Source organism: Drosophila kikkawai, chromosome 3L (assembly GCF_030179895.1).
Source record: "Drosophila kikkawai strain 14028-0561.14 chromosome 3L, DkikHiC1v2, whole genome shotgun sequence".
In the NCBI taxonomy this organism is placed as follows: domain Eukaryota; kingdom Metazoa; phylum Arthropoda; class Insecta; order Diptera; family Drosophilidae; genus Drosophila; species Drosophila kikkawai.
Window position 1 is genome coordinate 11,041,102 of NC_091730.1, and position 21,784 is coordinate 11,062,885.

General features: G+C 40.4%; 2 protein-coding genes across 3 annotated transcripts in view; one reads left to right on the top strand and one right to left on the bottom strand.

Moving 5' to 3' along the window:
* The window catches only part of kug (FAT atypical cadherin kugelei), a 22,773-nt gene continuing 989 nt past the window's right edge, over positions 1–21,784 (bottom strand). The window contains exons 2-22 of one of the 2 annotated variants that reach the window (XM_070286038.1): positions 12,943–16,395; positions 12,779–12,885; positions 12,519–12,726; positions 12,395–12,456; positions 12,179–12,334; positions 11,673–12,048; positions 10,595–11,603; positions 10,351–10,536; positions 10,062–10,236; positions 9,734–9,996; positions 8,942–9,677; positions 8,710–8,887; positions 8,212–8,652; positions 7,655–8,055; positions 7,244–7,552; positions 1,799–7,112; positions 1,461–1,742; positions 1,217–1,405; positions 692–721; positions 339–470; positions 1–261 (exon numbers count right to left, since the gene is read on the bottom strand). In XM_070286038.1, the coding sequence (XP_070142139.1) occupies positions 122–261; positions 339–470; positions 692–721; positions 1,217–1,405; positions 1,461–1,742; positions 1,799–7,112; positions 7,244–7,552; positions 7,655–8,055; positions 8,212–8,652; positions 8,710–8,887; positions 8,942–9,677; positions 9,734–9,996; positions 10,062–10,236; positions 10,351–10,536; positions 10,595–11,603; positions 11,673–12,048; positions 12,179–12,334; positions 12,395–12,456; positions 12,519–12,726; positions 12,779–12,885; positions 12,943–16,369 (14,121 nt within the window). In that variant the 5' untranslated portion in view covers positions 16,370–16,395 and the 3' untranslated portion in view covers positions 1–121. The remainder of the gene's footprint in view (positions 262–338; positions 471–691; positions 722–1,216; positions 1,406–1,460; positions 1,743–1,798; positions 7,113–7,243; positions 7,553–7,654; positions 8,056–8,211; positions 8,653–8,709; positions 8,888–8,941; positions 9,678–9,733; positions 9,997–10,061; positions 10,237–10,350; positions 10,537–10,594; positions 11,604–11,672; positions 12,049–12,178; positions 12,335–12,394; positions 12,457–12,518; positions 12,727–12,778; positions 12,886–12,942; positions 16,396–21,784) is intronic. The other variant, XM_017178684.3, reaches the window with a different exon arrangement.
* Gabat (4-aminobutyrate aminotransferase) overlaps positions 21,285–21,784 on the top strand; it is an 11,204-nt gene continuing 10,704 nt past the window's right edge. Inside the window, exon 1 of the mRNA XM_017178687.3 lies at positions 21,285–21,406. The gene's annotated coding sequence lies outside the window, so the exon portion shown is untranslated. The remainder of the gene's footprint in view (positions 21,407–21,784) is intronic.

Consider the following 21,784-nt stretch of genomic DNA (forward strand, 5'->3'; position numbering starts at 1 on the left):
TATAGTCATATATTTTTTTATTGAAAATATATAACCAAAGTTTGTTTTCCTATGGAAAATAGTATATAACGAAATCAAATAATTTGTGTAAAATGTAGTTCTTATATATTTAGCATGTCATTTAATTGTTGGTTTGTGGTTGTTGTGGTAAAAACTCCTCCAACTCAGAATCTTCAATTTCACACAGTCGAACCGAAATATTGCTGTTGGAGCCAATTTCTCCGACAGCACATGGAAATAGGTATGCCTCCTCTGAATTTTCTGAGAAAAAAACAACAAAACAAAACCAAGATTTGGATTATCAATCCTTACACTTAAAAAATGCCTATTGAACTTACCACTTATCGTCCTTCTGGTTTTCATTTCCTTCCTTGAAATCGGCCCCTCGGTCATAGAGCTCTCCCCATCCGTTTCACTTGGAAAATGCATCGTAGGTAAATATGAATCAGGATGTCTTAAATATACTTTGCCTGTTAATTAAATCAAAAAGGGAATTTGTTAAATATTTCATGGTTTTATTAACAAAAGATGATGAGAAAAACTACTCATTATTTATGAATAATTATTTAAACCGTTTAGCTGCTTATATATTAAATAAAAAAAATACATTTTCGGTCATTCAAAGTCAATATCTTTTGAACAGTATAAAGAACAAGAAATTAATAATATTCATTGTAAATTTAAAACTTACACGAATGACTAACTTTCGACGGTAAAGGCACTGATTGCATGAAATGAAGTTGTTAAGTATATTAGTCACAGATAGCAGTTTAGTGTGGGATAGTTAAGAAAAATATTAAAACTATAAATGAAAAATGTATAAGTAAAGTTACAAAGGAAATGATTTTACTAAGAAGTTTGGATTGTTTTAAGCAAGACTTTATAATAATAAGACAAGTAAAAGTTGCTTGGAATCTTATTTTTATAAGGTCTTAGGTTTAAATAAATACTAAACTAAATTATTCAAACTGTGCTAATCAATAATCTGGAATTTTAAAACAAAATCAATGTGTTGTTCCCTTAAAGAGTTACTTTAATTTAATTCCAAAATAAAAAACTTAGACTTAAAGAGCTTTAATTATATTTTAAGAGCGTTATTTTATTTAGTTATCTATTTAAAATAATTTTATGAAAAAATTGTATAATAAATAATTAAATTAAATTGCTTGTTTTCGTTAACTTTTGTTAATAATTCAAAAAAGAGATTTATATTTACCTGTATTTGATTTATAGTCTTCATTCTCGATATTATTAAAAGAACTCAGTCTTGAAAGCGGCTGATTATTTGATATCGGCAACATGAACGGCTCCAAACAGCTCTCTGCCTCCGAGTCCAGATATTCCGATCCAATATCCTCATTCAGTGCAGCAATATCCCTTGTCGGATCAACACCTCCGTCTTCCCCTAATGAGTACAAGCTTTAACATAACTCTCAACTTAACAAATTTTATAAACTTACTGTGCACGAAAAAGGCTTTCTTCGACTTGGACTCATTGCTATCGTTGCTGTGTAAGCTTGAGGAGTCGGCGATTTCGGCTCCGGGAACTTCTGTGATATCTGGCAAGGGATTATGGCTTTTGCGAACCCAGTCGGAGCAGTCCCAATGGTACTGACCATTGGCTAGAGCCGAATAGTCAACGAAATTCGCTGTGGAAGAGTGGCACACGTTCGGCATTTCAACTTGGATCAATTTACCAGTGGAGAAGCGACTGACAGATGGTCCAAAGTCCCTTTTGAGTTCTGAAAATTCCGCTTTATTTTAAAAATGATTTTAAAGTTTAAATTAGGACACTCACCATTGTTCAGTTTATTTTCACTAAAGGTCCTCAGGTGCATCTGTTCACACCATTCCTGTTTGTAGGCGGTGCTATCTGCCTCGGCAGCGGAATGACAGGTGTTTATGTTGACGTGCTGCTTATTTCGATTGACCTTCTGATACTCAAATGGCACATTTTCCAGCTCATCGCCAGCCGAACCGTAACTCCGAAGTATGTCCAAGTTATTCACAAAATTCCTATTGCTCAGGAAGAGGTGGTTATCATTTGGCGCTGCTGTGTAGCTAATGGGACGCTGGTTGACTTCCAAATTGCTCAACTTTACGTTGGGCTTGCAGTAGTTGTCCTTGTCGACCAGAGAGTTCAGATTCGCCTCCTTGTAGGACGGCTTACTTTTGTCTTTTTCGAGCCTATTCCTACGCTTCGAGGAGGAACTCCTTCTGATAACCACACAGCAGAGGGCACAACTAATGACCACCAACACCACGGCTAAGCCCGATATGATGCCGCTGATGTGTTCCATGGAAAAGTTCTTCAACTTTGTGGAAATCGAATTCGAGTAGAGGGGATCTCCGCAGCTGGCTCCTGTGAGATACGAGGGACAAATGCACCGGAAGCTGCCAGGCTCGTTGATACAAGTGGCTCCATTGCCGCAGGGCTGGTTCTCGCATTCATCCACATCGATCTCGCAGGTGGGTCCGGTGTAGCCTCGGCACATGCAGTGCGAGATGCCATCGCCCTCCTCGCAAATACCGCCGTTCTTGCAGGGATTTGGTGTGCAGAACTTGCCATATTCGCATCTCTTTCCAGACAAGTGAATCGGACACGTGCAGCTGTAGTTGTTGGGTCCATGATAGTCGCACCGCCCTCCAAACAGGCAAGGTCCCGAGGAGCAAGGGTCCAAATCAATCTCGCATTGTTTGCCCGAATATCTAGGCTGGCAGGCACACTCAAAGTCAGTGGCCCCAAGTTCCTTGCAGATTCCGCTGTTGGCACATGGCTGTGAACCGCAAATCCCCAAGACAACCAGCACATTCGAAGGATCGCACTTGAACTCCACATTCGTGAATCTCTTCAGAGCAGCTATCGTACTGCCTCCGGAAATGTACAACGGCAACGACTCCTTGGCTATTTTGATGTTGGCCATGCAACCGATGAAGCCGCGTTGGATGTCCTCATAGCCGATTATCGAGGGATGCGGCCGAACCTCGGCGCCCACGAAGATGTCATTGGACTGTATGTTCAGAATCCCGTTCACACCCGGAGCGCTGCCATGCGAAACATGCTTGTTGTCCACCATCAGCTTGGCACTGTTGAGGGATCGCTCCAGACTGATCACGTGCCACTCTCCGTCGGAGATGTAAATGCTCGAGACGCTTATGACGCCCTCGCCGGAGCCCAGATCGAATCTGTACTGCACAGCCCCATTTATAATCTCCAGTATGTTGTAATCCACCTTGCCGCTGGCGTACAGAAGAGTTCCTGTTTGCTGCACGGTTCTTATTTGCAGGGAATACGAAAATTCATTTTCCAGAGCGAATTTTGCCTTCATTTTGTTGATCTTGTAATGGGCATAGCTCTTGCCGCCAAAGGAAACGGCCGTGAAGAGGCCGAGATCACAGGATTCATTGTTGCACTTGGTTGACTTTCTCTCGCAGTAGGTACCCGAAAATCCCTTGGGACAGACGCACTGGTAACCCAGAACGGAACCAGAAGGCAGGCAAATCCTTTGCGGCGAGCAGGGATCCGAGGAGCAGGCATTTACCGTCTCATTGCAATGCCTACCATCGAATCCTGGCCGGCAGACGCATCTGTTGACCTGGCTGTACGAGGGAGCTGCAAAGCTTATGACATCCGTAAACGTGGTGGTCACGTTCTTCTTTAGAATCTTCAATATTTGCTTGCATTCCCCATGAACGCATGCGTTTTGCTTGCTCTGACAGCTGGATGGAAGTATTTCCTCGACCACCAAATTGGTTTCGTTTTCAATCTCATTCTTTTTGTCTATCAAGGTCTGACGGATTTCATCGCTGGTAAAGAACTCATCGGAATCGGGTATAATCTGCTGCTTTCGGACTGCAAACACCACATTTAAATTGGAGTCGAGTGATCTGGCATGTCGCGTGGCAGTTGGAGAGTTTTTGAGCGCCTCCGTTTGCAGCGTGATTAAAATCACATCCTTTTGGCGACATCGCATGATATTCCTAATGGAGCGCATAAAGGTCTTCCTGTGGCTGAGCAAGAATTCAGAGGCTGAAACCCTGCTAAAACGGATCACAACCGACTCCTTTAGCATGTCGTTTGTGACTAGTTCCACATTGATCTTGACTAACGTGAAGACTTGGTATTTGCCATCAGACACGGAGATATTCAGTTTGTAGAGACCAATGTCCAGGTTGGATATGGCATAGATTTTTCCCGATTTTGTGGAAATGTTAAACAACTTGGCATTCTGATACATATCCTCGGGACCGGACATCAAGCTAAAGTTCAGCTCGTCGTACTTGTCCTGGTCGGTGGCATAAACCTTGCCAATAAATGCGCCGGAGAAATCATCTTCGAATGAATTAATTGTCACTTCCAAGGGTGTGGCTATGGGTGGATATTGGCTTTCCTCAATAATTTTCACTACAACCCAGGCATCGGAGTACAGTGGTGGAGTGCCATTGTCAAAAACGCGAACTTGTATTACGAATTCATCCTGCAAATTGTGATTGAACCGCGAGGCAGTGCTGAGGGAGCCATCTTGCTCCAGGCGAAAGAGCCTGGCCTCGTTGCCAGACCGAATATCGAATGTGTAGGGCGTGGTATTGGGTGATTCGTCTGCGTCGGTAATTTGGAATGTAAGAAATATATAACCCAAGGGTCGATTTTCCTGAAGCACCACGCTATAATTTGAGCTGGAGAACATGGGGGCATTGTCGTTAGTGTCCAAAATGTTTACGTGAACTGGCACACTATTGCAGCGTTGGGGGATACCCTGGTCGCAGGCTTGAATCTCCAAGCTATAGTGGGGAATAGTCTCCCTATCCAGAGGGCGTGATACACTCAGGGTGCCGTTTTTGCTATCAATAGAGAACTGGCCTATATTGTCGCCCTTTTCTATGCTGTAACTCACCAGGCCATTGCTGCTGGAGTCTTCATCTGTGGCCTTGACATCCACAGGGATCTTAGAACCCACCGTAATGTCCTCGTTCACATTGATGCGATACAAGTTCTGCAGGAACTTGGGACTGTTGTCATTAATATCCAGAATGGAAACATTTACGTAGGCATTATTGCTGAGAGGTGGAGTTCCCCCATCGATGGCTTGTATGGTAAGGAAGTAAAATTTCGACATTTCGTAATCCAAAGTGGCATTCAGGGACAACACACCCGTGGCGGAATCCATTTGGAACTTGCCTTGCTCATTCCCACTCATTATATAGTAGTGAATGTCCGCATTTACGCCAATATCTATTGAGGCGGCATAGACAGTACAGACCTCGGTGCCATGGGTAGCATTTTCGTAAACTTTACAGGAATACTGACGCATACTAAACTCGGGTGGGTTGTCATTAATGTCCAGTATGTTGACAGCCACTGTGGCTATGGAATGTAATTTTGGCACCCCGCAATCCTCTGCTTTGACAGTCAAGTTAAAAAGTGAAATGGTTTCGCGATCAAGGTTCTTGTCCAGCTTAATAATACCGGTTGACTTGGAGATTTGGAAATAGTCATGATTTTCGCCCATTAAAAAGTATTTAATTTGTCGATTGACACCGAAATCCTTATCCATGGCATGTACCTTAGTGATAAGGGTATTCAGCTGAGCATCTTCCGGCACACTAACCCTATACTGAGCCATGGAAAAAACAGGAATATTGTCGTTGATGTCATTGACTGTGACTATGATTTCCGAGAAGCATTCTTGGGTAAAGTCTTTGCCATCCTGGACGTGAGCTACCAACTTGTACCTAGGCGTAGTCTCTCGATCTAGTGCGTTGGCCACCTTAAGGATTCCACTATCTTTTCCAATGGTGAAGTCATCGGCTCCTTTGCCGGAGAGATAAAAGCGAAGTTTGCTTTGTAAATCAAAGTCAATGGCTTTAATTTCAACTAGAACTGTTCCTAATCCGATTGATTCGTTAACGTTGATGTGGTAGCGCGGTTTCAGGCAGTAAGGCGTATTGTCGTTGATGTCCTTAACGTCTATCTCTACGTTAGCCTTGGCAGTGAACTTTCCATCAGTGGCAATTATAGTCAAGTTGTAAAACACTATTTGCTCGCGATCTAATGGTTTGGCTATAAATAACTCGCCGCTTTTACCGATCTGAAACTGGGCCTGCTTGTCGCCGGATATGATGAAAAAGTCCATCTCCTGCTTCTCGATATCCGGATCAATGAGAATTAGGTTGATCAGAACAGTTCCCGGGAGGGCGTTCTCGAAAACAGACAGTCTTTCGATAGGCAGCTTAAATGCAGGTGCATTGTCATTGTAGTCGACAATCTTGATTGTTACAGGTACTCGGGCATCGTGCTTTGGGTGTCCATTGTCAGCGGCAATTACCTTAAAATTGTATTCGGACTGAACCTCTCGGTCTAGGGAGGTCAGCAGGGTTATCCAGCCAGTGTAAATGTCAATGTCAAATATATTCTGGATGTTTTCCGTATCACCTTCCAGGTAGTATCGAATATCGCCGTTGGGCCCAGTGTCAGCATCTGTGGCCGATACTTTCACCAGCGAAATCACCTTTTCACTGTTCTCCGCCACACTGGCACTGTAAAAGGTATTGTCAAACTTGGGATAGTTGTCATTTTCGTCCCTCACATCGATCAAGACATCGGCATAGGCAAAGAGAACCGGCACGGTAGCTGTTTCCGCCACAACAATCAGGTGATGCGACTCTCTTTGCTCCCTGTCCAGCGTTTGCTGAAGGATAAGCTCTCCATTATCCGAAATCATAAAGTTGTCCTGCTCGGCTGCTATGGCATATTTAAAGGTAAAGTTTCCAATTGTGTGGAGCTTAGTTAGCACAGTTCCCGGTGGCGTAGATTCAATGATCTTGAGCAGTATTAAAGGCTTTTCGAACAGGGGAATGCTGCTTGCCTCTGTGTCAATTATTTCAATTGAAACTGGTACTTCCGAGTGAAACTTTGGGTCTCCATGGTCGGAGGCACGGAGAAAGAATTGAAAGGACCCAACGCCTAGGATAGCCGCATCTTGTTTAAGCTTAATCTCCCCAGTATTTTCGTGAATTTCAATTAAATCTTTAGATACTTTATCGATAGACTTTTCAACGATTTGGTAGCTGACAGAGCCATTATCGTCTATATCATCGTCTTTAGCTTTTACCTAAAATAGAAATGTACATATTGATAGACATCTTGAAACCCAGATAAAACGCTTGGCTAGATTTTTTAAGAAGCCCCCTTTTCCTCGCCCCTTTCTTGGTAAAAATAAAATATGATGTAATACCAACTTACCGTTAAAATAGTCTTGTTCGCCACGGTCGCTGTGCTTATAACAATTTTGTATTCCTTCAATAGGAAATATGGAACGTTGTCATTGACATCAACAACTACAACCTTGACGGATGCAAAGCCGAATTTACCGCCGCCATCGGATACCTTTACTAGGACCACATACTCATCCCTTTTCTCGCGATCAAAGGTAACTCTTGAGGTAATCACACCCGTTGTTTGGTCGATGAGGAAGAACTTTTTCATTTCTTCGGAAACTATCTCATAATAGAGATTTGAATACGAACCGAAATCTGCATCGGATGCTTTTACCTGAGAAAATAAATAGAAATAATAATATTATTATTATTAATATTAATATTACATAATTTTAATAAATTAATTAATATATAAATAATATTAATAAATACGCACCGTTATTATATTATGACCGTGTAACAGATTTTCTGGTATTTTTGCCTCATATGTCAGGTGCTCAAACTGCGGACTGTACATGTTCTCCGGTAGCAGCGATATTTTCAAACGTGCGTAGGCGGTATGCACTCCATCCGAAACCGAAATATTTAAAACTGTGCTGCTCTTGTCGGTGAAATTCAACATGTTTTGTAGAGTTATTACGCCAGTTAGCTTGTCAATGTTATACGTTTGCAGCTCATTGCCGTAGACGATTTTGTACTCGAGAGAATCAGTATCAGAGATATCTTTGTCGTATGCCTTGGGTAAAGCAACAAATTGTCCACGAACGGCTGCTACGGAGAGTTTGGTGAAGTAGGATGGTTCCACAAAGCAGGGAGGGTTATCGTTCAAGTCTTTGACTGCAAAAGTGTTTATAGAACATTGTTACTCATTTTTAATATTAAATAATATACACATATCATAGTCAAATCAAAAAGGCATCAAATTCAATTCGAAAATGAAAATGATAGCTAGTGTGGGTTCTTATAAAATGTATATTTTCTATCATCTCATACCTGTTATAAATATATTCGATCTGGAGCTCAGTGATGGCGATCCATGGTCTTTTACATTAACAACAATGTGGTGGTATTTGATTTGCTCGTAGTCCAGGGGCGTCTTCAAGTACAGATTTCCATCTGTGACATCTATATAGAACAGGTCGGAGTTGTTTTGCCCATTAATTGATTCAATATAATAGGAGAGTTTCGCATTGGCACCCGAGTCCTTGTCGGTAGCATTAATTTTCAGAATTTGCGTTCCAAATGAAGAATTTTCGGGAATGGTTATATTGTATAAATCGCTTTCGATCTCCGGATAGCAGTCATTCACATCAATAATCGAGACAGAAAGAACGACTTCGGCAAAGACTCCGGAAAGGCTATCGGTTGCTCGGATTGAGACATCATGGCTACTCTTTTCTTCGTAATCCAGTTCGTTAACCACGAAAATTGAACCTGAAAGCAAGCGAAAATGTTAAAGCAATGATCCTAAATAATTCCTAAAAAAGTTACCTGTGTTGTAGTCTATTTCAAAGGATTGGTTATCAGAGGAAATTGTGTAAATCAGACTTCTTCCCAGGGGGCTTTCGGCTTCAATGGACACGGACAGAGCCGAATACATTTCCACATCCTCCTTGACGCTCACAGTGTAAAACTGCTTCTCAAAGACGGGCATGGAACGGTCAATAACCTGTAAAAATACATTTTACTAACTGAACACACTTTTTCTAATCTCAAAACTCACTTTAACCTGAAGCGGAGCCTCTGAAGAGCACGGAGTTATGGCCCCATCATAGGCAGCCACAGTCAGTTCATAGTGCCGATTATGGCCTTCAACATGCTGTTTTATGGACAACTCTCCCGTCTTTCGATCCAGTTTAAACAATTCACCATTTCCCTTTTTCAATTCATAGCGAACCTCGCCATTCTCGGCACTGTCCAAGTCCACGGCCTTGACCTGCATGATAATCGTACCCTTGGGGTCGTCTATGGAAACAGTGGCGTAGTAGGGCATATTGACGAACAAGGGGCAATTGTCATTTACATCCAGAACGGATATGTACACGGAAGTAACTGCTCGACGCACACTGGAGTTTAGTCCGTCAAAAAGTACCACTGACTTGGCTTCCACAAAAAGCCTGTACAAATCCTGTGCTTCACGATCGAAAATAACGCCAGTGGTTTTCAAGGCACCCGAACTGATGCCGATATTGAACAATTGTGTGGGATTCAAGATTCTGTACTCGACATTTTCGTTCAGCGAGTTTCCTATCACATTAACTAGTCCTATTGTGGCCACCTTGGTGTTGTTCTCAAAAGCCGAAAATCTGTAGGATTCTCTTTGAAATGAAAAGTTTGAATCCTCGGCAGAAACAATCTTTATTTTTGCAATTAAAATGGCCGAGTATATTCCATCAGAGGCACGAACATGCAAGTTGTATTCATTTTGATCATTTTGATTATTCAAAATTTCGAAACTTCTGTAAAAAGAAATATTAAATATTTGTTTCTTTCCTTTTCAATTATTTACATTTACCTTGTTGTCAAAATCCCCGTGTATTTATCTATTTGAAAGCATTCATCGGAGTTTCCATCCACAATATCAAAGCGTAGGGTATCATTATCAGCATCCTTGGCATTAATTTGTGCCACGAAAACGTTTTCAAATGTTGGCAGGAACAGCGTTACATTGAGTTCTCGTTCGCTAAATACTGGCGGGCAGTCGTTGACATTAATAACGCGTATTGTCACATGAGCTGTGGTCGTGGAATGTAATTTGGGTTTGCCCATGTCACTGACCTAAAATGGAATAAAATAAAGTAAATAAATATAAATTTACTTGCTATTATTCTGCTTTTCCTTACCGTTACATCGAATGTATAGCCAGCATTTGTTTCATAGTCCAAAAGTCTTAACAATTCTATGGCGCCGGTGGTTGAATCTATTTTAAATACTTGTTTAGCCAGATCATTGTTTATGTGGTACTCCACCATTCCATTGACTCCGACATCGGCATCCTTTACTTGTAATGTTAAATGACTGAAATGAAAAATATATGAATTAGTTAGTTGGAAAACGTGCCACTTTTCAAGAATTTGTTGTGGGAAAACGGCTAAAGTTAACTTGATAAATTAAACGCCATATAATACTTACTCTTTTGTTGAATCATGTACTTTAAGTACGTAAGATCCCACTTCGGCGGATTCGGATAAGGCTCCCACATATTCATTTTGAACGAAATACGGAACATTGTCGTTGTCGTCTAGGATATGTATTATTACGTTTTGGCAGGCGGACTCGGCTGCCATGTTGGTGCCCCTAACAGTCAGGTTGAATACCCTGAAAAAAGTTGATAAACTTAAAAATGAGTTTCGATTCAAGACCCCCATTTGCTCACTTGATTAGTTCGTAGTCGATATTTGCATTGATAACAATAACTCCCGTGGATGGGTTGATACGAAAGCTGTCGTTCACATTGCCAGAAATAATATTAAAGAAAATGGATGAGGACGAACGAGCGGCAACTTGAGTAACAAAGGTCCCAATGCCTAGGTTTTCGAATATTTCAATGGCAATGTTGTTGGTGGAGAACTTGGGCGGATCGTTCTCCGACATGGTGACAATTATGTGGACAGGTATCTGCGATGAGAGAGGTGGGCTGCCCAGGTCTACGGCCTTCACTTGAAGCATATACTCTTGGATCTTGTTAATGTTCAAGCTGCCGGCTAGCGTTATTACGCCAAAGATGGGGTCAATCTCAAACACACTGCCCACGTTCCCAGTTATAATCGAGTACTGGATCTCGGCATTGTGACCGCTGTCCCGGTCAATGGCCCGCACTTCGGCCAGCTTGGATCCCACGGCGGCACTCTCTGGGACCTTGCTTTGAATAATTTTCGCTGTGAATTCCGGATGATGGTCGTTGTGATCATGGACATTAACAATGATCTTGGCATAGTTTCTTTTCCCAGGAGCACCCTGATCCTTGACAAAAACAATCAAGATGTGTTGGGCGGTCTTCTCAAAGTCCAGTCTCTGGGTGACGATTACGTTTCCACTGATAGAATCTATGCGAAACAAGGCCAGGGATGAGGGATCCTGTGTGGCATGCAGGTGATAGAATAGCTTCTTATCTTCGTCCCTATCAGTCGCATGCAGCTGCATAATAATGGATTCTTCCTCAATATTCTCCGATATATTCACGTGGTACACATCCTTTGCGAACTGCGGCGTGTTGTCATTGATATCGATAACCTGAACCAGGAGATTCGTCAGCGAAGTGAATGTCCCATCAGTCACACTTATAGTCAGGTTATAGGACTTTTGTGTTTCATAGTCCAGATACTTGGCGAGCAAAATGTTCCCGTTGTCTTGGCCAATATAAAAGGTGTTGTCTTCATTGCCGCCTATCAAAAAAGAAGGTGATTTTAAGAAGGAGTTGGTTTTATTATTAGTTTAAAATGTATTAAACTTACTGGAAATGTTGTACCACAGTTGATCGTTGTCGTCGTCCACAGCCAAGACTTGAGTAACCAAAAATCCTGGCTTATCATTCTCCGTGAGATCAACAACAGCATTTTCAGTGGACTTCTTTACAATCAAGGGTGCTGCCTGGGAGTTGGGATTAACAGGAACTACAACTATATTCACTCGGGCGGTTTGACTCTTTTTGGGAATTCCATTGTCCTCGGCTTTGATGTGAATTTCAAACTCATTATCGGACTCCAAGGGTTTAGCTATATAAATGTGTCCTCTGTGGCTATCGATGCGAAATTTATTTTTACCCTTTCCGGACTTGATGGAATAGGTGATACGTCCATTTTCACCATCATCGTTGTCAATAGCATGGACCTGTAAAAAACAATCATGAATTAGTTAGTTTTCATTTTGGTTTATATTTTTCATTATTTTTATAAATTTAACTACATTAATTACAAACTTTGCTTTGGTCTTTCCAGCTTAAATATAAATTACAACTTACCTGAAATATGGACTGGTTCACAGTGGCTGAAGATGGAACTTGGACTTTGTAAACCCTTTGGTCAAACTCTGGGCTATTATCGTTAATATCCAGGACTGATACTACGATTCTCGAAGTAGATGATAGCACTGGCGAACCATTATCCGATATACCCACCTGACAAGAAGGAAATGTGAGTTAATACTACACTAAATCTTTGTTTTTAAATTCAATTACCTCCAGAATGTGCTCTGCCTGATTTTCTCTGTCCAATTTGCGCTCAGTGGTCTTAATTACTCCTAAAAATAATGCAAATATAAATGAAAATATTACGCTTAGATGTGCCTTCGATTTGTTTTACCTGTTTTTGCATCAATTTCAAAGTAGCCAACCAAGTTTCCAGACACAATGCTGTAGGTAATAAACTGTGCAGGATCAATATCTGGATCTACGGCATTCAGGGTTATAATCTCAATGTTCTCCTCACTCGCCTCCGTAACATTAACATAGTACACTGGCTTGCTTGTCAGCGGTATGTTATCGTTTTCGTTTTCGACTTGGATATAAACCTAATTAAGATACATTTTAACAATGAACTCTATAAATTGTCTAAGCTCTTACTTCTACACAATTGCTTAGAGGAACTATGGCAGAGTCCTGAGCACATAGTGTCAGCCAGTAAAAGGCTTTCGTCTCCGTATCCAGTTGAGATAAGGAAGTTATTGAACCTGTAAGATTTATATATACAAAATGTCCACCTTTTATTTCCAAAAAACAAAACAAACCTTGATTATTGACAGCGAAAATGCCAAGGCCATCGCCACCGGTGATGGAATACGTGATTTTCGAGTTTAGATCTATTGTATCCATGTCGCGGGCAGTTACATTCATTATAAACGTTCCCTTCGGTCGGTTCTCCTTTATTTTCCCCTCATAAACAAAGTCGTCGAATTCGGGAGCAAAACGGTTTTCGTTGACATCGATGATCATGATCACAATGGGCATGTCGGATGTCAGGGAGGGATCGCCGCCATCAATGGCGCTAACAATGAGATTATGCACTTGTTTGTTCTCATAGTCCAGATTTCCTTGGGTCCGTATGGCACCTGTGTGCTTGTCGATCTTAAAAAGCTCCTCATCTTGGGTCTCTTCTTTAAGGGAGAAGAGAATGTCGGCATTTGGACCAATGTCATCGTCGACTGCTTCTATGACGGCCAGCACGGTTCCTCGGGGTAGATCTTCGCGTACTTTAAATATATATTCCTGGACACCAAATACCGGGGCATTGTCATTGACATCATCGACCAGGACGTAAACCAGAGCCTCTGAGGATAGAACTGGATTTCCGCCATCCTTTGCCGTTATGTGTAGAGCATAGTTATCCTGTCTTTCGCGATCGAGTGGCTTAGCTAGACGAATGCAGCCTGTGGTAGCGTTGACTGTAAAATCACTACATTCAACGGACAAGGCATAAGTCACTTGAGCATTAACTCCCGAGTCAGCATCCGTGGCATGTATGCAATGCACCACAGTGCCTATCCTGGCACTTTCCGCCAGCCGAAAGGTGGCTAAAGTCTTTTGTATCACCGGACGATTATCATTCACATCTAGGATAGTTATTGGAAGCATTTTGGAATTTGATTTTGTGGGGTTGCCCAGATCGTAGACGGTGATATTCAGGACATATTCATTTTGACGCTCTCTGTCCAAATAACCAATTATCTGAAGTTCACCGCGGTCGGGATCGATACGAAAAACGGAATCATAGTCCCCGTCGGAAATGGCAAAAACCAGTTTGCCATTGTAGCCCAAATCTCGGTCTTTAGCCTCTATCCAGGCCACGGTTTCGCCCAGCTGAACACTTTCGTTTATAGACAACTCCTGGGGAAAGTTTACGAACTCGGGTCTGTGTATGTTTTGGCCATATCGACTGGGAGTCAGGGACAAGTCACTAAACACCGATTCCGACACAATATTCACGTTGTTTTTTTCCGCCAAAGCCATGGTTTCAGCCAGCCTTCTGGCCACTCCCGTCTCTCGGCACTCGAAGGAACCAAAGCCATGCATAACACTGGCATCTCCTCCCAAGTCTTTGGGCATTAGGTGTACATTTATAATCAGATCATCGGAGAAATGGGTTCCATCCGTGGCAGACAGTTTGAGAACACGATTGGTCATAGATGTTTTCATCAAATCGCAGGCAATGGACAGGGCACCGGTGGAAGGATCCAAGCTAAAGCAGCCGTCCTCGTTCCCATCGCTCAACCGATACGAAATAATGTCGCCAGCATCAAAGTCAATGGCGGAGGTAACAAAAACCTCCGTGCCCATCTGGGCCGACTTAGTAACCTTTCCATAGCAGTTAACCCGCTCGAACTGAGGCCTGTTGTCGTTAATGTCCTTGATGGCAATGGAGAGTTTGATTTCCGTCTGCCTCCTGTACGGCAATCCCCAATCCGAAGCCCGTATTATCAGTTCATAGTTCCGCTTCATGGTTTCGTAGTCAATGAGAGAGGTGGTCTTGACGATCCCACTGAAGTGGTCGATCTCAAAGGGCACCGTATTGAGATTGGCAATGCTATAAGATATGTACGAGTTTTCACCAGAGTCCCTGTCCTTGGCCGTGAGCTTAACAACAAAGGAGCCAGCCAAGTTGTTTTCGTTGATGCTAATCATTTTATTTACATTCTCAAAGATCGGGTCATTGTCGTTCATATCCTGCACGCTGATCTTCACCTTCGCCGAGGATTGCTTACGCGAACCAACGTTGGCCTGGTCAATGGCCGAGACGGTTAGGGTGTAGCTAGACTTCTTTTCGGCATCCAGCTGCTTGGCAGTGTACAGCATTCCGGAGTCTGGATTGATGCGAAACTCATCGCCCTCGTTGCCACCCACTATCTCCAGGTAGACCAATGCATTCTTTCCCAAGTCAGGATCGCTTACCTTCAGCCTTATCACAGGCATGCTAATGGGGGCCGTTTCCGGAATGGAGACTTCGTAGATTTCTTGTGTAAAAATAGGAATGTTTTTGTTCTCGGGCTTGATTTGTATGGGAACTGATTTGTAGGCGAATCTGCGGGGAGTCCCCAAGTCCTCCGCTCGCAGGGTTAAATTGTAAATAAAATGTTGCTGACTTAAATGGGCAAACTGATTCAATTCGATATAGTACTCGTCTTTGGTCTCTGCGGATCTCAGGAGAAACGTGCCATCCGGATTGCCATCGACGATTTCCAGTCGCCCAATATTTCCATTTACCCCAATGTCCTTGTCATTTATCCGAATAATGCCATATATCAATGGATTCGATGTGGGTGTGACGCTCGAGAATGTTTTTGTAAAGATTTCCGGAGCATAAAAGTTAACCTGTTTCACCGAAATGCTCACCTTGGCCTTGCTGGCCTGGTGATTCTGATGGTTCACCCAGGATCCCCGGTCAAAGGCGAGGACCGTGAGCTCAAAGTGCGAGTTTTCCGCATACTGAAGTGGCTGTAAAAGGGTTATTTCACCAGTAGTTGGATGGATGGCGAAATACTCGCTATCCATCAGCAGGCTGTAGTAGATTTCCCCATTGATGCCGAGATCTGCATCGTCCGCGGTGACCTTTAGAATACTTTGATATTTGGGAGTGTCCTCTGGAATAACTACAGTATATTGGGTTGGGTAAAACAGCGGACTCAAGTCGTTGCGATCCAATACTTTAATGTGAATATTCGTTTCCGCCTCATGGCTTGATATATTTCTGTCGTGCAAATGTACATGTGCCTTTACTCTTATTACGTATTCCTCAGTTTTCTCTCTGTTTAGCACAACGTTATTTGTTCGAGTTCGAATAGCTAAGAAGGCAAAGTCTCCAACCAGTTTCTCCTCGGCTTTAAACAGCTTCTCCTTGTCGCCGCTCACTATCCTATACTTAACTTCTGAGTTCAAGCCAACTCTCATGCCGGCCAGTCTTTCATGCAATACTCCCTTAGCGTAAGTCTTACCCAGACTATTTTCTGGTATGGTAACATTATATACATTGTGGCTAAAGCGATATAGATTCTCGGATTGGTTCTCTAGTCTATATTCGAGGGTCGCTGTGTGTTTGTCATCGGATTTGCTTTGTACAGTTGGAATTAACCAGAGACTACACAGCAGTGAAATCCATTTGAATTTATTGAAATCTTTTCTTTTTACAGGTGTTACATATTTTTTAATCTTCATAGTAAACATATACTGCGCTTATTTCACATAATATCCTGTAAGACAAATAAATGAAGCATATATTAGGAATTAAATTAAAATTAATTTAGATATAAATTAAAAAACGGGAATTTTTTAAAAGAAAGTAGTTAACTGCCTTAAAATTACAATAGTTAAAAACCCTCAAAATTCTTAATATTTTCTTTCATTTACCACTACGAATCGGTTATTATTGTTTTAAAAGAATCAAGTCTCTTGAAAGCCGAAATACTCTGCAAAATTTTTAATCTACATAAAAAAAATATCTAAAATATTGTCATGTTTATCTTATTTGGCATTGATATGGATGCTTATAAAATCAACTTTTTACAACTTTTTACAAAGATTAAACTTGTAAAATTAATTTCGTAAAAAAAAACGATAAAGATCTAATGAAAACTAAGCAAAATTTGTTGCGTTTCGAACCATAAATTCAATAATATAAATATATAAATATATGTATATTGTGCAAAAGTAAAGTATCTGACTTATTTTACATATTTCTAGGGGCATATCAATTAGCTTATGAAAACATAAAATATAATGAAACTTGGATCTTTAGCATAAAAAATATTTAAAAAAAAAATACAGCTAAAGAAATAATAGCTGTATATTCGTGTTGGAGTTTTGCACGTCAGTTTAGTTTTTGGTGAAACTCACTTAAAGTGAAAAGTATGCTGAAATTATATTTTAAAATATGTACATACATATAAGTGAACCTTATATGACTATATTTAAAAATGAAGCTATTTTGGGCTATAATTTTAATCAATCACATTTAAGCAGGTCAACAAGCTGCGAAGACGACCTTTAAGTACATCTTCCGAAATTGAATTGACCCAGATTTTACTTTAAAAGCCTGTGCTCACGTTGCCTTATCAGTGACTAAGCTGTTTTATGAAGTTTTTCGTTCTTACTTCAAATTGATTTATATTTTATAAGTTTCTACACTCTTAAGTCCCACAAATGATGCATTTTAAAGTCTCTAGTGTAGCAATTTATCGAACTTTAAAATAGATAATGGTAAAGTAGTAATAGATGAAATTATGTTGGAAAACAAGGCTACACAGGCTATTCTTATTTTAGTCAGTGAAGGCGGTTTTTCTGACCCCATAAATAATATATATTCTTGATCAGCATTAACAGGCGAGTCTTTCTGACCATGTCCAAGAGAAATTTTTTTTTTTTTTTTTTCAAAATTTGATAAGGGGTTACATCGTTAAATTTCTCAAAAATGGAAAAAAATTTTGATTTCCTCAAATTAAAAACTCAGTATGCAGATTTGTTAATTCCGAATTGAATTTAGTTCTTTTTTGACTTAGTTATGATACTTTTAGTCTTTGATTTGTCCCAAAAATTATCATTTAAATATACGGATAAATATTTTACAGAATGAACTATGTGTTCATTTATTTATTTATTTATTTATTTATTTCGCCAACGGATAGACTCCTTATCTGGCTACAAAAGTTTTAAATTTAAATTAATCCTAAGTTACATTACGAGCTAAGTATAAATATAATTGCCTTTTGACCAAGTCTCTGGGGGAGGTTGGGTCCAGCCGCATGTTGGGTGGTAGCTTGTTAAAATATAATAAAGCCCTGGTTATTGGCTCATTAAGGGCATAATTGGTTCTACAAAACGGAGTAGAGAAAGGTTCCATTGATCTTAACTGCCTACCGGGAACACTAAAGTTTACAAGGCTTAGTAAAGCGGGGCAATCAATTATTCCAGAAATAATATCAAAAATTACTATAATAGCTGACACTGCTCTTCTATCTTCTAATGAAGCTAAATGCACTAGTCGGCATTTAGCGGAATAAGAAGGAGCGGGATCATGGAAGTGAAGGGAGCAGAGGGCAAAGGATAGAAATTTTTTCTGTATGCGCTCCAGTCGATTTGTGTGTATGGCTGCCGAGGGGTTCCATATAAAGGAGGCATACTCCACCTTAGACCTAACGAATGTAAAAAATAGGCTGAGTTTGGTGTAAGGGTCTGAAAATTGAACCGCATTCCGCCGTATAAACCCATACATTGCATATGCTTTGGGAATAATGTAGTTAATGTGATCAATAAAAAGAAATTTGGCATCAAACATTACACCCAAATCTAAGGCTTCAGTTCTGCAGGGCAGCACACTAGATTGAATTGAATAGGAAAACATGGAGTTATTAAGCCGTTTGCTGTAAGTAACAGTGAAGCATTTAGCAAGGTTCAAAGGCAGCTTATTATAAGAACACCAATTCCCAACTCTATACAAATCCTCCTGCAGCTTAGCACAATCAAGATCTGAATTCACTGATTTGAATATTTTTAAATCATCAGCAAACAAGAGAAATTCAGCATTTTTAAAGCATGACTCTATATCGTTAATGAACAGGATGAAAAGAAATGGGCCCAAAGCACTCCCCTGAGGAAGGCCAGAAGTCGCAATATATGGATCCGAGGAATGACCATTACATACCACTCTATAACTGCGGCCATTAAGATAGGAACTTAACCAGGTCAACATAGATGAGTGAAAGCCCATTTTTTTTAGCTTAGCTAATAGCACATTATGGCTCACTTTATCAAACGCTTTAGCAAAATCCGTGTATACAACATCCACTTGGTTGTGACTCAAGAAGGCATTAGTGCAGAAATGGTGGAATACCGCAAGATTTGTGGTAGTCGACCTTCCAGGCATAAAACCATGCTGATTGGGGATAATAGTATTACCCACAAGAAAGGCGAGCTGTTTAGCCACAATTCGCTCAAACATCTTGGAGACATTGCTAAGTTTTGAAATTGGTCTGTAGTTTGAGACTATAGTTTTAACACCCGACTTAAGGATGGGGGTAACTAGTGCCAGCTTCCATCTCTGAATAAATACTCCACTAATGAGAGATTTATTAAAAATAATTTGAAGTGGCTCAGCCAGAGCGCCGATACAATTTTTTAAAATGAAAGGTGAGAGGCCATCACAATCGAATTTATCCGAGTCATTGAAGCTCGCCGCTGCGAGGTGACAGTCAGATTCGGAGACCTGCAAACGCCCAATGTTTGAGCTCGAAGCAATGGAACGCAGCATTGCATCATCGCTCAATAGAGAAATTGGCTCAAAGTTTGAGGCAAAGTACTTGGCAAAAAAATTTGCCCCTTCAAGATCAGACGATGCAGTTGAGCCATTGTAAAACATTCGAGAAGGAATAGAGGAAGTTGCTTTTTTTGAATTAATAAAGTGCCAAAATGATTTCGGGTTATTAATTAAATTTCGTTCCACATCTGCGATATATTGATTATATAGGAATTTATTTAAGAATTCAAATTCGCGCTTGTGCTGCCTGTATCTTTCAAAATCTGAAGAGTTACCATTTTCAATAAAACGTTTATAAAATTTATTTCTAAGGTTCTTGTATTTTTTTAGACCTGGCGTATACCAGGGCAGTTTATAAGAACCATGGAACCTTTTTCTCGCATGTCTATTAATGATGATTGAAATATATGAGAGAAAGTTATCGTAGCAAGTGTCCAAGTTAACATGCGAAAGGACCTCCACCCAATTAATATTTGCGATATCATTCCGAAGTAAATTTAAACTACTAGGATTAATATACATGGAATATGTTGGTGAATTACTTGGAGAGAATATATACGTAGATATTGATAATAATAAAGGCTGGTGGTGAACATCACAATCCGAAAGAGGATTATTACTAGACGCTAAGTTCAAGTGTAAGTCCTGACTCACGAAAACTAAGTCTAGAAGCCTATTTAATTTATTAAATACATGATTAATTTGGACCAATCCCATACTGAAGAGATCATCAATCACCAAAATTTCATGCGGCAGATGCAGGTTACTGGGAACCATTACTTGAGAGTCCACATCATGCACCCACACCAACGAAGAGAGGTTGAAGTCGCCAAAGACACAGATGAACTGCGAATCCTCCAGATCATTGCTAATGCGGGTGATATTATCCACGTGGGCCTTGTAAAGCTCGAATGCGCTGCAAGGCGGTATATATGAAACCACCAGAAAAATGGTTTCCAAAGGTCCAGCAAGAGACACGCAAAGTTGATCCAGAATAGAGTCCTCATTCCAAAGCCGGATAGATGTGCAGCACAGACTTCGCCGAACCGCTATAAGGACGCCTCCACCTCTAGAGCACAGTGTTTTCGCAGCATCTCGATCCTTTCGGAATACTTGGTATAAATTGGGGTCGAAGAATTCATTGTCGAAGAAATCCATATTAAGCCAAGTTTCAACTAATATAATAACATCAAAGTCACACTGCGACGATGCCAAAAAAACAGCGTCCGTCTTCGTTCGCATGCCGGATATATTTTGGAAAAATACTTTCCGGCTGGAGCTGTTGCAGTACGAAGAAGAGAGGGGCGGCGCAGGTTCATGATGAGCAGGCAGCGCAGCCAAAACATCAACAGGTGTAGGAATAGATGATGCGGGGCGCAGATCACAAGCAACCAATCCAGTGGCAGCCTTGAGCAGCGATATGGATCGAACTTTGACTGAGTTGTCTGTAGCATCCAACAGACCCGCAATAGGCAGATAAGGTTGTGTACTATCCAAACCATAAACATCGACGTCAGACGGCCACAGCTGTTGTTGTTGGTACCATTTTAAAAATTCATCCATTTTAAAAATTCAAATATTTATAATCTTCTTGAAAGGTATTATGGGTTTTGTCAGCGAAGAAGTCAAAATTTAAGTTTGTTTTTAACTTAGTTATATTTTTTAATAAAAAATATTGATTTCATTCTCTATAATAAAAACTTTAAGGATGAGGTTTGTATATCTTATCCTTTTAAATTTAGTATGAAGCTCTGTCGTTATCCAGTTATATTGTAAAAACTAATTAAATTAACAGAAAGCTGTTTTATTTTTTTAGAAAATTTTATAGAAAAAAAGTATACGATGTATTATAAATCAATTCTTGTTCATTAAAATACATACAAACATAAGTACATACATATTTTCTATCCTAGCTGATATTTCGTGCTAATCACAACCGATTGTATCCCCAGGTATGAAGATGATATAATTTATTTTAAATCTGTTTGGAAACCTACAGTTTCGGCTACACAAATTCTTTTACCATGTACCACAACAATATGAGATAAGATATTTCCTTCTATACCTAGTTGACTTTAATCATAGTGGTAATAAATTCACAAAATTCACTATTGCATTCGTCTTAATTGATAATAAAAAACTATATGTAGGTTACAGCACCTTCTATTTGCCACTAGAAGAACAAGAATATCTGTAAATTCATGGGAAAAACTTTACTTTTGACACCTTTATCAGATAAAGAAAACCTTTGTCTCACGTTACACGAACTGGAAGTAATTTTCGGTGGAAAACCGCTTCAGATTGAAGAATATTTTCTCATATTTCCATGG